This window comes from Leopardus geoffroyi, chromosome A2 (genome assembly GCF_018350155.1).
Source record: "Leopardus geoffroyi isolate Oge1 chromosome A2, O.geoffroyi_Oge1_pat1.0, whole genome shotgun sequence".
Taxonomy (NCBI): domain Eukaryota; kingdom Metazoa; phylum Chordata; class Mammalia; order Carnivora; family Felidae; genus Leopardus; species Leopardus geoffroyi.
Genome location: NC_059331.1, coordinates 164,331,594 through 164,349,282, shown reverse-complemented (window position 1 = coordinate 164,349,282; position 17,689 = coordinate 164,331,594). Strand labels below are relative to the sequence as shown.

At 47.0% G+C, this 17,689-nt stretch overlaps 1 protein-coding gene across 1 annotated transcript in view; it reads left to right on the top strand.

The window, feature by feature from the left end:
* Positions 1–17,689, top strand: part of KMT2C (lysine methyltransferase 2C) — a 285,187-nt gene that overhangs the window by 254,302 nt on the left and 13,196 nt on the right. The window contains 10 exon segments of the mRNA XM_045496257.1: positions 2,476–4,149; positions 9,035–9,247; positions 11,532–11,673; positions 11,821–11,968; positions 13,493–13,671; positions 13,844–13,980; positions 14,847–14,870; positions 14,872–15,097; positions 16,117–16,250; positions 16,692–16,799. Of these exon segments, the coding sequence (XP_045352213.1) occupies positions 2,476–4,149; positions 9,035–9,247; positions 11,532–11,673; positions 11,821–11,968; positions 13,493–13,671; positions 13,844–13,980; positions 14,847–14,870; positions 14,872–15,097; positions 16,117–16,250; positions 16,692–16,799 (2,985 nt within the window).

Here is a 17,689-nt window from a genome sequence, read left to right as displayed (position 1 = left end):
CATTCTTGTGGCTCTCTTTCATGGGATGTTTTTCTTGTTTCTTCTCGATATCTTGGTCTTAAAGTCCATCGGTATATCTCGTGTAAATGAAAGACTCATTCCTCAGAAACGAAACTGTTTTGCTGTTACCTTCCATTGTAAACCAGATGTTTCTCAAAATGTTCATACTGAAATAACAATTATGCTTAAAAAGAAATAAAAATTTAAAATTTTTATTTAAAATAAAACAGTAGCATTCAAAATGGGTTAAGAGCCCACTGCTAGTAATTACCCAAGTGAATTAAAAACTTAGGTTTACGTAAAAACCTATATACGAATAGTAACAGCAGCTGTGTTAATAGTCACTAAAAACTGAGAACACTCAAGTATCCTGTGGTGATGAACAGCTGGACAAAATGTGGTATGTCCATACACTGGAATATTACACAGCAGTAAAGAAGAACAAACTTGATATAGAAGAACCTGGATGGATCTCAAGAGCCTTGTGCTGAGTGAAAGAAGCTAATCCAGGGAGATTATGTCCAGATTCCATTTACATAACACTCTGGAAATGACAAAATTACAGGATGGACGACAGTTTAGGGGGTGCCAGGGCTTAAGGGTGGGGGAAGGAGAGTTTGACGACAAAGGGGAGGCATGAGGGCATCTTCTAGGGTGACAGAACTCTTCTGTATCTTGATGGTGGCGATGGCTACAATAATCTCTGCGTGCGATAAAGTTCATAGAATTGTACACCAGAAAAGTCAGTTTTACTTTTATCAATTTAATTTTTTTTAATAAAATTGAAAAGTAATCCAGATGTTAATAGGAGAAAGAGTAGACTGACTTAATAAAAATCAGAGTGCTGTCAGTGTAGTGAACACTCTGGTAAACACATTCACATACGTTGTCTTCTTTAACCTTGTCTACAACTTTTTGAGGAAGCTAGTATTGTCACCGTTTTACACGGGAAAAGTCTGGTGAGTCGTCACAGAGGTAGGTGACATGTTGGCTCCTAGCTGATTATTGGGTTAGGGATTTGGGGCCCAGATGTCTCGTCTCCAAGCTTCAGTTACCACAAGAATGTGCCAACAGTATGGTGATTGTAACATAATCCGTATTGTTTAAACTTAGGACAGTTCTAGAGCGGGAGGGGGGTTCTTTCAAAATTTACTCTGTGGGTCCGTGTTTATTGCAAGTGAAATTCTTACAACGATAGGTGTTTCTTACAAAGTATTTTTAGCACTTTCATTGCCTTCTGGTGTCTTCCTATAAATGCCTTATGATGAGGGCTTAGCTTTTGCCTGTCCATGGCCAAATCCTGTTGAGAAGCTAATACTGTACTTGGGAAATGAAACACGTCATCTCTTACTGTAGAGTTGCCAGCAGTCCAGTGTAATCTCGTTAAGATCAGCGATTGAGGATAATGTGTTAAAGAGTATTTTAAAATGTCATGGGAAAGGCACAGATGACCTCCTTTCTGTATTCCAGCTAATGCTCTAGGCACGTTCCATGTACTGCTGCCCCACCAGGCCCGTGGTACTTCCCCAGTTCTAGCCAGTTGTTGGTCAGGAGAGAAGAAAATGATAGCACTACGGGCCCTGGAGACCCACCAAAACCCTTATGTGCAGAGAACGTGCTGGTCTGTCTGGGAAACCGAAGACAATAAGTTGAAAACATTTAGAACCACTGGGCTCGGTGTACTAGTGTAATATGCATCTAAAATTGGATGGTTCCAGAGGACACGTGTAGCCCCTGGCATCACTGCCTGCCCTTCCTGAGCAAGGTGCACCTCGGGGCCTGGGTTACATCTTTAACTGAAAATGGTCTGTAGCATCTGGCACATCGGGGCACAGGGGTCTTGGAATGAGTTCACTGACACAAGCCAGTCGTTATATCAAGAGCCTGTTAGGGACCATTCAAAGTATTCCCTCAACGTTTTGGATATTTTTTAGAAATATGTTATTCGTTAAGTTCAAAGGGTTTTACCCACCCGGTCTTTTTTAACCTGGAGGGGAGGGTGGGTGTGGTGCACCTGCCGTTATTTCACACATTTCACAGTGTCTTCCCACCTGTGTGATTTGATGCACTTCAGAAATGAAATCTTATTTAAATGGTTACAGCTTCAGTTAAATCGTGGTCATTCCAACCTTGTGGATGAATGTACCTTGTAAGACTTGTATCTTACCTTTTGATGCGTGGCTCAGATAGTTTATGACTCTCATGGTAAGAGTTTTAAAATACGTTTTTCCAGAAACATATTTTGAATTTTTTGGGGGACATCCTATCCTATCTAACGAAGTTTCACAGGTGACTTTAGGAAAATCGTGTTGTTAAAAAGATTGGCCGTCCTTGGTGCTGATCAGTCTAATTTTTTGCGGTTTTTGCCTCTGTGAGATCTAGCTGCCTTATGTATAACCCCCACCATCATCATCAGCCAGTGTTTTGGTTTGATACCTGTGGAATAAACGAGTAAGCCTCGCTTTATCATTCCAGATCCGCAAACAGCAGAAGGAGCATGCCGAGTTGATAGAAGATTATCGGATCAAGCAGCAGCAGCAGCAGCAGCAGCAGTGCGCCATGGCGCCGCCTCCCGTGATGCCAGGGGTCCCGCCCCAGCCGCCCCTGGTTCCGGGTGCCACCCCAGCTGCCATGAGCCAGCCCAGCTTCCCCATGGTGCCTCAGCAGCTGCAGCACCAGCAGCACGCGGTGATTTCCGGTCACTCCAGCCCTGCGAGAATGCCCGGTTTGCCGGCGTGGCAGCCTGCCAGTGCTCCTGCCCACCTCCCCCTCAATCCTGCCAGGATCCAGCCTCCCGTTGCCCAGTTACCAATAAGAACTTGCACGCCGGCGCCAGGGACGGTGTCCAGTGCAAATCCCCAGAGTGGACCGCCCCCACGGGTGGAGTTTGACGACAACAACCCCTTCAGTGAGAGTTTCCAGGAACGAGAGCGGAAAGAACGTTTACGAGAACAGCAGGAAAGACAGCGAATCCAGCTCATGCAAGAGGTGGACAGACAACGGGCTCTGCAGCAGGGGGTGGGGGTGCCGCCGCATGGCCCCATGCGGTCCCAGCTTCCGTTCTACAGCTCCGACCTGCCTTGTGACTTTACCCAGCCTCCACGGCCCCTTCAGCAGTCTCCGCAACACCAACAGCAGATGGGGCAGAGCATCCAACAGGGATCTCTTAATTCCCCTCCCACCCCAACGTTCATGCAAACCAATGAGCGAAGGCAGATAGGGCCTCCCTCGTTCGTTCCGGACTCGCCGTCAGTTCCTGGCGGAAGCCCCGGCTTCCATTCTGTTAAGCAGGTACACGGAGGTCTTTCTGGGGCCAGCTTCCAGCAGTCCCCAGCGAGGCCACCTTTTGCACCTGCTTTACCCGCGGCGCCCACAGTAGGTAGTGGCAGTCTCCCGTGTGGCCAAGACCCTACCGCAGCCCACGGACAAAGTCACCCAGGGTCGACCCAGTCGCTCATTCAGTTGTATTCTGACATAATCCCAGAAGAAAAGGGGAAAAAGAAAAGAACAAGAAAGAAGAAGAAAGACGATGATGTGGAATCCACCAAGGCACCATCCACTCCCCACTCAGATATAACTGCTCCCCCCACCCCGAGTATCTCAGAAACTACCTCCACACCCACCGTGAACACACCCGGCGAGCTTCCTCAGCAAGGAGAACCCGAGTTGGTGGAACCCGTCTGCCCGTCGACTCCCAACACGGCCGCCGGCCAGCTGTGCGCAGAGTTAGAAAGCAGGCTGCCCCAGAGTGAGTTAGCTCAGGGAGCTCCCAACCAACCCGCCTTCGCGGAGTCGGAGGCGGAAAAGCACTCTGTGGAAACCCCTGCCTCCACGGAAGAGGTGACGCTGGAGACCGCCGAGCCCCAGCAGTGCCCCAGCGAAGACGGGCCTGACCTGGAGGAACGAGCCGGAAATAAGGTCGAGGAGAAAGCCGGGGCTGGTCCTGTCTCCTCAGGGCAGAGCCCTCCCCATCCTGCTGGGGCCCCTGCTGCCAAAGGAGATTCAGGCAACGAGCTTCTGAAGCATCTGCTGAAAAATAAAAAGTCATCTTCCCTTTTGAGTCAAAAACCTGAAGGCAGCTTTTGTTCAGAAGATGCGTGTACGAAGGATAACCAAGTGGTTGAGAGGCAGAACCCAGTCGAAGGATTGGTAAGTGTGCTCCATGAAAATTCCAGCTTGCGTTTTCCCCTCTCGTTTTTTTTTTTTTTTAATTTTATTTTTTTATTTTAACATTTATTTATTTTTGAGACACAGAGAGACAGAGAATGAACAGGGGAGGGGCAGAGAGAGAGGGAGACACAGAATCCGAAACAGGCTCCAGGCTCTGAGCTGTCAGCACAGAGCCCGACGCGGGGCTCGAACTCACGGACCGTGAGATCATGACCTGAGCCGAAGTCGGACGCTTAACCAACCAAGCCACCCAGGCGCCCCATCCCCTCTTGTTTTAAATCACAATCACGACACATTGGTGCCAACCACTATATTAACTCCAACGTCGTTCTGCAACTTTCTTCTCTAAGAGGACAAATTTCAGTTTTGTTGTTTCTACCTCTATGGAGCCCAAGTTTTGACTCACGCCCATAACCTATATTAAGTAATAATTTACTTTTTTTTTTTTTTTTTATCAAAGACCTGTACTAATGCACTTCATATGTAACATGTGTCTGATTAGTGCCACATTGAGTTTCGAACTAAAGCAAAAAGTGGATGTCAGTGTCTTTATTGCAAATAGGTATGCGGTTTCTGTTAACCTCTTTGAAATACAGAAGATTGCTCCTCTGCACCCCTGTCAATACCCTTGGGAGCCCTCAGGGGTAACTCATATTGGGTATCCATTGTGTTGCAGTGTATTAATACTTGATGTCACACAAATGGAATCTTCCACAGAGATATTTTATCTTTATAGTTTCCCACGTATCAAAATTCTGCCCTTTTCAAGCTACAAAACATTGAGTTTGCGTGTGTGTGTGTGTGTGTGTGTGTGTGTGTGTGTGTGTGTGTAGGTTCTTTGTGAAATGTGCCTTTTGCAGGATTCCATCCCTTGCATTTCAGTGAACTTGCTTGAGCTCTTTCCCAAATGGGGGCTTCTGGGTCCTAAGAGTTGGTCAGCTTCGAATGCTCTTGCTTCCTTATCTTTCAGAAGCTGCGTTGCCATTACTGGTGTATTCATAAAGCTTTCCCTACAATGTTTCTCAGTTGGGATTTTACGGTTTTCATTTTTTTTTTTTTTTTTTAAATTTTTTTTTTCAACGTTTTTATTTATTTTTGGGACAGAGAGAGACACAGCATGAACGGGGGAGGGGCAGAGAGAGAGGGAGACACAGAATCGGAAACAGGCTCCAGGCTCCGAGCCATCAGCCCAGAGCCTGACGCGGGGCTCGAACTCACAGACCGCGAGATCGTGACCTGGCTGAAGTCGGACGCTTAACCGACTGCGCCACCCAGGCGCCCTGCGGTTTTCATTTTTTAATTGAATGGGGTGAAGTGGTATATTTAGTTTAGATTTTCAATTTTAAGGTTGTTAATGAAGCCATTCTTTTTGCAAGTGTTGGCTTTGTGTTTTCTCTTGTCTGACAATTTTGTCGAGATTGAGTGTTGGCCTGATAGATTCAGGTAATTTTTGTAAATGTGAGCGGTAATATTTTTCCAGTCCTGTTTGTCCCCAACCAAATATGCCCAGTGTGTAGCCACTTTCTCTGCTGCGTCCTGTGCCCCTAGGAGCCCTGAGCTACTTGCAGAGTCCCCGAAAGGTCTTGCTGACTTCATGCTTCCCTGTATGGTCATATGCTGCTGTTTCTGCCTACTTCTCTCTTGTCTTTTTTTATATCTGGTCAGGGTCTACTTTTCTTTTAAAACTGGGTACTAGAATCATCATCTCCAGACCTTTCTCAGTTCACCCATTCTCAAATATGTGTCAGTGGCCATGTGCTCACACAGTAGTCTCTATGCTACCACTTAAATAACTTCTTGGAGGGCATAGGGCGTATCTTGACCACCTTTAGATTCTCAGTACTTAGCACATAGTAAGTACTTAGTGTATTGAATTGAAGCTAAGTCCTAATACTGATGATTCTATGTTTAAAAACCGTAGAGGATGTTAGGATAGAAAAAGGAATGAGATCAGTCCTGTGTGTATAAATGCTTGGTCTGTGTCACACGGTTTCCTATCCATTTGGGAGGGTGGCAGGGGGTAGAGGTGCCGCCTTATCGGGGCTGATGATGCCTTACCGTATCCCAGGTAGGTAGCCTGTGCTGAGCGCTTGCCAGAAGATAACATTTAGTCATGTGGCAGGAACACTTACTATCCCCATTTTACAAACGATGAAATCCATCTCCTTTGTAGTCACACGGAAGGCAAAGTTGTCGCGGCAGTAGTTGGATAGACCCGCTTTCCCTCCGTGCTGTCTGTTCCTTCACACATAAATTGGGGTTGGGAGAAGAGCACCCTCTTGGTTGCTGTTCAGCCCTGGAGCCTTCCTGGAGAGTGTACGAGGTTACTCCTCAGCCGGTATGAAGATCACGCGTCATCACTTAGCAGGAGTGTGGTCTAGGGGGGTTCAGCCCTTCTGTACCGTGGTTTCGTCACCTGGACACAGGAGGAATAATACTGTTCCCTACTTGGTAGGGTTAGCAGGGGATTAATGGAGATAAAACACACTGTGCTGGTAGTAAAAGGTGCGTATCTTTGACCTGCCAATTCCATATTTAAGAACCTGGCATAAGGAAGATAAAATGCTAAAATATGCAAAGATGTAACCACCTGAATAGCTAATGCCCTGTCTCTACTAATAGAGAAAAAAAAAGAAAGAATTTAAGAGAAAGAAAATAAATTTAAATAATTGTTTCTTTTTTTGTTAATTTTTTCCATGTTTAGTTTTGTGAGAGAGAGAGAACAGCGGGGGAGGGACAGAAAGAGGGAGGCACAGAATCCAAAGCAGCCTGTAGGCTCTGAACTGTCAGCACAGAGCCCGATGTGGGGCTTGAACTCAAGACCACGAGTTCATGACCTGAGCTGAAGTCAGATGCTCACCCAGCTAAGTCACCCAGGTGCCCCTTAAATAGTATCTATAAAGCTATATCTGAATGAGATTTTTGTGGGGTTTTTTTTGCGGACATTAAAATTTATGCTATATAAGAATACTTAATGTCATGGGAAACAACATGTCAAGCCACTAAAATAAAAGAATGTGTGTCCATTGTGTTTTTAACACAATGTGTGTAGCCATAGGTAAAAGGTTGAACACAGATACATTAAAATACTAACTTTTTATCTCAGGCAGACGTTTGGATGATTTTTAATCTTTTGTGCTCTCCTATAATTAGAAGTTTTCTTTGAAATGTAGTAATACCTGCTTCTAAGGGTAATTGTGAGGCTTAGAGATAATGTCTGCAAAGCACTTAAAGTGCGTGGCCAATCCACACTTAATAAGCAACTATGTTATTAATGTCTTAAGAGCCAGTAAGAAATTCTTAGGTCCTTGCTACTCAGAGTGCAGCCCTGGGGACCAGTAGCATTGCCCTTGTGAGGGATGCAACTTCTTACTCTCCAGCACAGACTTCCCAATCAGAATATGTTTTTAAATAAGATCCCACTTGATTCCTACGCATATGGATATGGAGAGACCCAATTCTAGGCCTGTGGTTCTTGAACCTTGACTATATCAGCATCCCCTAAAGAGCTTGTTGGAACACAGGGTGCTGGACCTCAGTCCCAGAGTTCCCGGTGCAGTGGGTCGGGCTGTGGTGGGACTGGGGAATCTGCATCTCTAACCAGCCCCAGCTGGCCCTCCTTTTCCTGCTCTGGGAACTACTCTTTGAGAACCATCGATCTCCCCCTGGGATGGGTAGTCTGAGTCTGCTTAGACCTTTTACCCTTTCTTTTTTGAGCTTAGAGTGATGTTTCCATTTTCAAGTGGTTGAAAAAAAAAAAATCTAAAGAAGAGAACTGTTTCACAACAGGTGACCATTATATGAAGTTTAAGTTCAGTTTCCATGAATTTAAAAAGTTTTATTGGAACACGGCCATGCTTGTTCATTTCGGAGTGTTCTGTGGCCGCTTTGGAGTGCCCAGGCAGAAAGTTGACTCACTACAGCAGGCACTACCTGGACCGCAGAGCCTGAAATATTTACTGGTTGGCTCTTCGCAGAAAAACGTTGCCACGCATGCTCTAAGCCATTCGGAGTAAAACTGGAAACTAGAATTTTCAAACCCACGAAGATTCCGTGCAGAATGCGTGAAAAGTCTAGCAACTGTAGTTGCCTATATAGCAAAGTATAGCTATGAAGTTTAGAAATAATGGCCCCTAAAAAAATCCCCACAGTTTTTAAGGTATTTTTAGGTATATAAAAGCCTCTTCAAGAACTGGTTTATTCTCACTTCTTAGCCATTAAGTAAAGACAAAAGAAGAAAAAAGGTTTATTTGCTATCATACAGGTCCTTTTTCACTGGCTGTAAGCATGTGGTAGTGACTAGTCAGTCGCATTAACGATCGGGAGCTGATTTGGATGACCAGCGTTGTTTGTTTTTACTGATCTGAGGCCAGCCGTTCGTCTCAGCCCGGGTGCACAGGCTCTGGAGCTTGTCCGTGGTTTCTGCAGACCTTGTGTTTCCCCCATCCCTAAGGGGAACCCAAAATGAGTCTCGGCCCACTCCGCAGAGGCCAGCACAGCCGTGTGGCTAAGAGCGCGCCTTGCCCCAGAGCTGCCAGAGAGCAGGGACGGGGAGCCCCGGGCGACGCCGGCACCCGTGGGGTCCGGCCGAGGAAGGATGCTGGCTCCGCAAGGGAAAGGAGCCACCCTTAAGCATCCCGCCTTTTCTTCAAGCTTTGTGGCTCGCCAGTGGCCATACTTGAGAATAACGTTTGAAAACGGGGATGGCATCTCAGAAAACAGACCATCTGCTGCCACTGCCTTTCCTCAACCTTTAGTGCCCCTGTGAGGAGGGTGTGTCCTAGGGTGGAACCGGGTTGGCGTGAACTGCTCAGTCGAACACGTGAATGTTGTACTTACCTCTTAACCTTTCCAATCACGTCAGCAAACCCTGGGGGCTCAGATGCAAGGTGGTTTTGGATGTGGCAGCAACCCCTTGCCAAAAACGGATGGAGGAAGTGAGACCAAGAAACCGCGAAGCAAACGGACTCAGAGGGTGGGGGAGAAGGCCGCACCGCGCTCGAAGAAAAGGCGGAAGGACGAAGAGGAGAAACGCGCCTTGTCCTCTGCCACCGACACCTTTACGCACCTGAAGCAGGTGAGTCGCTCGTAGCCACTTCTTGGGAAAATGTGAAGAAGTGAGGCATCACATGCGTGTTCAGCCCTGTGAAACTGAAACCTTATCACCGTATTTCCTAATTAAAGTAGTGACAGGGATAAGAGATGTGTCACCAAGGAGTCTAGTAGATTTCCTAGTTGGAAGCAAAAACGCGCGCCCAAAAGTTACGGTGGAGATAGGTGGGCTGGTAGCTGACGGTCCAGCTTTCCAAACTGTGTTCAGAAGCGGCCTCGGGACCAAGAACAACCGTCTGTCACTTGTGACTCTGAACACAAGGAAACGCGGCTGCTGGGCTCCCCTAGTGAACTCTATTCTTACACCTTTGTAGTTGTTACAGAAGGTGGGAGACAGCCACTACGAGTGCTCCTGGGGGCCCCCGGCCTCCCTTCACGCCCCGATTCTTGCCGAGCAGACATAAGGAATGTGCTTTTTTTGTCGGCTGCCTGGCAGTGTCCCTTTAAGGCAGATCAGAATAAAGCTCGTTTTTAAATATATCTCAGAGATTCTGTGGTCTCTCTCACTTATTCTAACATTGTGATACTTGAAATTTTTAAGTCTCATTTTTCTCAAGCCTTGTTTGACTAAGTTGCCTCGGGTCTTAGAAAAGTTGAGAAGCACTCTGTTTTGTTTACCGTGTACATTACTCTTCAATGTGTTTTTTAATAGCAGCTCTCTCTGCTCCCTCTAATGGAACCAATCATTGGAGTGAACTTTGCGCACTTTCTTCCTTATGGCAGTGGCCAATTTAATAGTGGGAACCGACTTCTAGGAACTTTTGGCAGTGCTACCCTTGAAGGGGTTTCGGATTACTATTCTCAGTTGATCTACAAGGTATGTTTCCTCGCCAAGGTCTTACCTTGCTTCCTCTTTGGATACCATATCAGAATTGGTAGAGCTTGTCTTGTTTTCCGGCTAATCTTCGAGTTTCATTTCAACTTTGGTTCAGCTAAAAGGTTAAAATTTCACTGGATGAAGAGTCTCTAACATAAACATTTGCAATTTTACGTAGGTAAGAGTTCAAATAGTGAAGAAATCCATTATGTGTTTCCACAGTAGAGAAAATATCTATTTTCCTATAACCTTTGTTAACTCTTAAGGTGAATCCAAATTCATAGTAAACAGAATAAAAATGCAGTTAGCAATTTTCCCTGAAAAATGAAAAAATCTAAAAATGTATTTTGTCTAATAATTGAGGTACTAATTACAAGTAGACATTAATTCTTACACTACTAAAATATCTAAGTCAGATTTATCTTTTGGTATTAATTATTTTAGCAACATTTTTATAGCCTCAGTAGACATTCTTTACTTCACATCTGACTTGTGTAAAATGATCTTTTTGCAGAAATATTTGAGAGTATCATCATTTTTCTGGAGGGCTTCTCTTCTTACTTTAGTATTAAAGTCATTCTCTTGTGACGCTCCGTTTATTATCATTGTTGGCCTTTCTCTTCAGTCAGAGCCTGTCCTCTTATAAATGCTTCTCTTCCAATGCAAGCTGTTCTCCAACACAACTGCATTACCTTCACGAAATCCCAGATCTTTGCGAGATTTGGAATTTCACCTTGCCCTTGATTTTCATAGTGTTATTGGTAGATTCCAGCAATCCCTGAGAGACTGATCAATCAATCAACAAATGACAAATTGATGACAAATGCAAAGCAGAGAGAAGTGTTTGGAGGGAGATCCATTTGTTAATGATTTAGACATTTTAGAGTTATTGTTACGACTTTTGCTTCTTATAGAGGTTTTGGACAGTCAAGATGCTAATATTGAGGCTATGAGTTGTAATTAGAGGATTAAGACCACAAATTCTCAAGTTTGTTTTTTTGTTTTTTTTAATAGAACTGGGGCGTATCTTAATGAAAATTGAATAAAGGAATTTTTGAGAACTTTTTACAATTTATTGCTTGAATTTTAAAGCTGTCTTTCACTGGCTATAACAATGAAATTTAAAAAGGGATGTATAGAATAGAATAATGTAACTTTGCTTCTTAATTTCAAGGCTTGAGTACTCAAGCGGGCAAAGTAAGCAAATAGATAATCTGTCCATACCGTCATGAGTATTTCTTCCACCACAAAACCTCCTGGCCTCGTACGTTTACTCTTTCTTCTTGCTGTGCGTTTAGGAATGAAGATCCATCTCGATAACATTTCTGTAGCCTTGCTTCCATGTGCTAAAAATTCACAGAACTAAGTTTTAGCAAGGTCGTGGCATATCTGCTCTGTAGCATATAATTTAAAATTTTTTGGTCTTCTGCAGCAGAATAATTTAAGTAATCCTCCAACACCCCCTGCCTCTCTTCCTCCTACACCACCTCCTATGGCTTGTCAGAAGATGGCAAATGGTTTTGCGACAACTGAAGAACTTGCTGGAAGAGCCGGCGTATTAATGAGCCACGAAGGTATGACGCTTGGTCTGCACGTTGGCGCCTTTGAGGAGTGTGCCTTTGCTGGCCGTGTGTGGTGAAATGGCAGTTGAGTTTTGATGTTCCACCCATGTATCCGTTTGAACTGAACATGTTTTTCCTTATGTGTGTTCGCTTTTCCAGTTACCAAAAGTCTAGGACCGAAAGCATTTCAGCTGCCCTTCAGACCACAAGACGACTTGTTAGCCAGAGCTATCGCTCAGGGCCCGAAGACCGTCGATGTGCCAGCCTCACTGCCGACACCGCCTCATAACAATCAGGAAGAATTAAGGTAGAGTTCCTGTCTTCTCACATACTCTTTAGTTACTTCATTTAAAAAAAAAAAAAAAAATATATATATATATGTATATGTATATATATATAGGTATATATCTCTTTGGCATCATGTCTGTAGGGATAGTGTGTGACAACATTTAAGGGGTAAAATTTGGTGAGAAATTTTCTCAAACATACTTTATGAAACGTTCTTACTATCAAATGTAATTAGTTTATGCATTGTTGAATTCCTAGATGGTATAGGAAGTTCAGCAAATAATCAAATAGACATTAAGGCAGTGGGAGTCTCCATGCAAAGTGTTTCAGAGATCATTGTCATTCATGGATGTTTGCGGCTGTCCAAAACAAAAGAGCAGCAGTCACAGATACCAGAGACAGCTTTTGTGGAAGAGAATTTAAGAACCGTTTTGTCCAGAGTTTTGTAACTTCTTTGTCTCACTTCTTTGGACCCGAGATTCTGTCTGGGGAGAATCCGCTTCCCTTAGTAGTTACCCCAACAAGTTAAATCCAAAAAGGCTCTTATGTACTTTGTCAAGGATTCTCCCTTCCTTCTGAAATGTGGTAACCACCCTCTGTTTGTTGAGACAGCATTCAGACTAAGTCCCTGCTTTATTAGTGCTAAAACTGTGGACCAATGAGGAGTAGTAAGTCTTCCCGATTTAGAATCCTGGTCTCCTTGTTTTCTTCTGCATCTTACTGCTACAAATTGCCAGATTTCCAGGGAGCAGTTGTGGGAGGCAGCCTCATAGGTGTGTATGTTTGCTGCCCTGGGGTGAGGGATCTGCTCCACTCCTGGATTTTGCAGGGACTCCGTCCGGAAGCCTCTCTCAGGTTTCCTCACAGTGCTCCTGCACACATCCTCCCTCCGCACGACAGCATCTCTCCTGGGGGACCAGTGGGAGACCCCAGATTTGGGAGGTATCCTACAGCATTAGCTTGAGGCTGCACTTACCCTCTGACCTCAGTTGCGCTGGTTAACCTATAGCTTCCTGGGCTTGACCATTCTCTTCTTTTCACCATACTTGATCGGTTAAGAAAAGTAAAGGCTTATGACCACAGTGACCAAGCTTCCCCCATGTTCCCGCTCTGCACATCGGCACAGCGGGCTCTGCGGGTGTGCCTGTGGGGCGTGTGGCCTGGCTCTTTCCTTTCCCGCGGCAGACTGCTCCCACAGTCTCCGGGATCTGGAACTTGGCAGAGGTAGGAGTATCCGTCCTTTCTCTGCCACGTTGTAACCTGAACGTTAAATCTTTTGTTGGCGGGTCTTGAAATGTAGATTCTGGAGCTTCAGTCAGACGAAACCTACCATTTAAGTTGAATGTATTTCTTGTATCTTTTTCCGGGAGATTTCTCGCTTGGCCCTGAACCTGTTCGTTGCCTTCTTACATTATTGCCTTTATCCGAAGGACTCTTACAGTCATGCTCACCGGTGGGGCTGGGTCGGTGCAGGAAGCCCCCACCTTCACCCCGCCGTGGTGGGTTTGCACATGTCGGCATGTCGTGTTTGTCCTCCTCTCAGGATACAGGATCACGCTGGTGGTCGGGACACTCCTGACAGTTTCGTTCCGTCGTCCTCTCCTGAGAGTGTGGTTGGGATGGACGTGAGCAGATACCCAGATTTGTCGTCGGTCAAAGAGGAGCCCCCGGAGCCTGTGCCATCTCCCATCATCCCGATCCTTCCTAGCAGTACTGGCAAAGGTAGGGGAGTACTCAGCCGCGTTGTTTCTCCTCCAGTGTGGCAGTTGACTGATGTTCACCTTTGGGTTCTCAAGAGCATTAACACTCAACCCACCTTTCCTTCCTTCCTCCCTCCCTCCCTTCTTTCCCTCTCTCCCCTTTTCCTCCTTCCTTCCCCACCCCCCCCTTTAAGGTTTGGAATCTAGAAGGAATGACATCAAGACTGAGCCTGGCACTTTATTTTTCACACCGCCTTTTGGTTCCTCTCCAAACGGTCCCAGATCGGGTCTTATATCTGTGGCAATTACTCTGCATCCTACAGCTGCTGAGGTGAGGAGGAAGCAACTTTTTCACGTTGGAAACTGTCCCTGTCTTTAAAGGTGTGTCAGGTGGCTGACAACAAGGCGTGTGCAGCAGGGTCATGAGGACAGAAGCTCAGAGTTAGGTGTAGGGTCAGTAGTCACCGTAGCCATCTAGGCTGCTTCCGAGCGCCATGGCGGGCTCGCCGGAGCCAGGGCAGAACGAAGCTCGCGTTCTCGTGTTTTTATTAAAGCGTGTGCACTGGAGAGAGAAACCTTTTGATGAGCACACATATAAGATGAAGCAGTGAGAAGGCATTTTATCAACAACAGAGGTTTTGGCAGCCGCTGCTGTTGAATACTACTAAATTGCCGAGAATCTCTCTCTCTCTCTCTCTCTCTCTCTCTCATCAATTGTGAGGATGTTGGCAGCCACACTGAGCCCAGTGATAGGCCGTGCTGGCCACCGACAGAACCTGGTGCTGGTGTGACAGTGCCCATCCCCGTGGGCTGTCGCAGAGCCGGGCGGAGACCACGCCCAGGAAGTTTCTGCCCAGCTGTGAGAACCGACAGGGTCTAGCTCCCTCCTGGTGGTGGCGTCCGTTCCGCCCGTCACATAGGAAGGTAGCCGGAAGAGGTCGGTGCTCGTGCAAATACTTAACATTAGCTGGGATCCCCGTGTGAGGATTTCCCTTTAGACAAGCGTTCTTGGGATGCTGCTCCATTCAAATGACTTCTTCCCCGAGACTCTTAAGCCTACGTAGACGTGCTTGGGTTTGCTTGCACTTTACCGCTGTACGCGTCCCGCGGCTGGCAGCCACGGAAGGATGCAGTTGGCTTCCGTGGCTCGCCGTTGCCCTCGGTGGGGGTGACGCAGCGTTCACGCCTCTGTTTCAGAACATTAGCAGCGTCGTGGCTGCGTTTTTCCGACCTTCTCCACGTCCGAGTTCCTAACAGCTATGAGGTCAGTAATGGTCCGGATGTTCCATCCGTGGGTTTGGTCAGTAGCCACAGAGTAAACCCAGGCTTGGAGTGTCGACAGCATATATTTCTTCGTGGGCCTCCGCCAGGATCTGCAAACCCTCCCAGATCAGCCAGCTCTTACCGGCTGAAGCCGCCCAGCGTGCCGTTCCGTCCAGCGAGCGATGGTGAGCTGCTCTGCGTCCCATTGACCTCAAGTTCGCCCTTGAGTCCCGGGTTAAGCTGGTTCTCGTTAAAATCCCACTTTAGTTTTTAACAACTACCAGGTGACGTGTTGGTGTGTGGTCCTGGGTAAATTAACCGTCCGCGGGCGTTCTGTCGTCTGTGGCGTGCTGGCCTCAGCGCTCTGGGATGGACGTCCTGTCACGTCGTCCCCCAGGAGGTGCTGGCACGCCAGCTCCCTGAGCGCCCGCCGCACCGACCGCCGCTTCCCCTGTCGCGCACACGGCTGGCGTCGGCAGCGTGTCCCCTCTTCCTTTCGCCCCCCCGTGAGGCCTCTTCCCGTGGCTGTGCTGGCACCTGCCAGCTCCTCAGACCTGCCCAGCTCCCCTGCGCCGTCCCCCTTGCCCCCGGTCCCTCGGAATCTTGTCCGTCCCTGCCCCGCCCCCACAACCTGGCAGCTTCCGCGCGGGCCTCCTCTGGGAACCCCGAGGGTGGTCTGTGTGGGGTCTTTGAACTCCCGGCCTCCACCTGCTTCTCTCACACTCCCGTCCCCTGTTGTCCCTTTCTGCCTTCACGCCCTGCACGAACGCTGTGCTCTGAGCGTGCCCGGCCTGCATCCCCACGTCTTTATCTGGGCCCTGGGACTCTGCTCACCCCTCTGCGACTTCCCACATCAAACTTAGCCGCCTACCTGTGCCTTTTCATCCTTCGTAGAACATTTTTCATCGTCTTAACCCTCAAGCAAAAGTAGTACCCACCTCCCTTACCCCCACCTCACACGTAGGGTGGATATTAACCCAGCACGGTGCATCGCTTTTCTCTCATGCTCGCACGTTCGGGCGGTTCCCCAGCTGCTTGAGAGTACGTGTGCTCCTGTAATACGTGCCCTGTAACCGCTCGAAAAAGATGATAGAAGGGAAGTTAAGTGAGCCGCGTTGTGGGTTGGTACCGTGCAGTTTTACACCTTGTACCACATTGTGTTATTGGTCACCTGCGATCACCAATGAAAGACTTCTGCATTTAGGTCTTTCTGGATATAAGGATTCCGGTATCGCAGAAGGCGCGGCCCTCAGACCACAGTGGTGCTGTCACTGTAAAGTGGTTATTCTTGGAGGCGGCGTGAGGAAATCTTTCAGAGATCTGGCCTTCGTGAACAAGGTACTTCAGCTTTCCTTCTGATCCCACCACCCGCCTCCACCGAAAGGGTCCCACATGCTGCTTTTTCGCTCCTGTGTCTGCAAGAGTCCACCTGTGGGGGGCTTCATGGGACCCACATTCTGGGAAGTAGCCTCAGCATGTGCCGGACATGCTTTAGGTTAAAACCAAATAGCTACCGTGGACTCTCCAGTTGGATACTATGAGAACAGCGTATTTCTAAAAAGAGTGAATATGGATCATCGAGTTTATTTTCGTAAATTTATTTTCTCTTTGGCTAAATTTTTAGATGCCAGGTATTGGCGTGTGGTTTTTTTTTTTTTACTTTTAGGACAGAGAGCTGTTTTCACTTTTAACGTAGCATAAAAACCAACAATGCATAGACCTTGTTTTTACGAAATTTTGATTTGTTGAGATCCTTACACATTTCTCTTTGCTTTTCAGGATTCCCGAGAAAGCTCCCACAGAGTCGAGAAGGACATTGTCTTCTGTAGTAATAACTGCTTCGTTCTTTATGCCTCATCCACACAAGCAAAAAACTCAGAAAGCAAGGTAAAATTAGGCTGGTGTCTGTTAGTGAACAAGGTATAGCGAGTGACTTCCGTGCTTTTGGGTTACGTTAATGAACAGAACAGGTTCATAGCTCTCCGCGTGCAGGAAACGGAGGGAGATGTGCTGCGGGTGGAGGCAGGGAGGCCCGTGCTGTTTCAGAGAAATCCCGCTTCCACGATGAGGGGAGTAGGCTTGAATTCTATCTTGAAAGTTCAGAATTGACTAAAACACTAATAGTAATACAGCCTTTAGTTTTACTTATTTAATTAAAAATATCTTAATTGAATTACAACAATAATTACAACTCGTATTGATCTTACCCTGACGGGAAAACCTGTTCATAAACACAATTTAAGTCTCCTCATGTATTTTGGGGAGAAAGCATCGTGTTCACGTCGTGGTGGAGATGGTCTCCTTTACTTGCCTCTGTGTGACTGAAGTGTATCTGAGTGTATGGCTGACGCGGGGAACCGTCCTTAACCATTCATGCTGAAGGAAGCCTTCCCGTGAGGTGGTGCTGACAGCCCTTCCTGCAGATCACTGTTCTGTCTTTGCTGGAAGAAGGTTCTGGAGACTCTTATTTTTGTAACAGGCAGTAGTCTCCAGTATAATGAAATCAAGCTATATGTCAAATAGGTTTAGACAATTTTTTAATTTGGTGCACTGTTCCTGCCTGCGTCTGGAGTTACAGGAGGTGTGTCTCTTCAGATACCTGGCTGGGGGCCGGGGGGAGGTGAGAAGAGGGGAGCCCCGTGGGTCGGGGGTGAGACCGTGTCCCCGGGGAAAAAGTCCTGGGGCGTCTCTCTGAGCTCACCTCTTCAGGCAGCGGGGTCGGAGCCGGGCAGCCGTGGAGAAGAGTGACATGTTATGTGAGGGCAGGGACTGCTGCC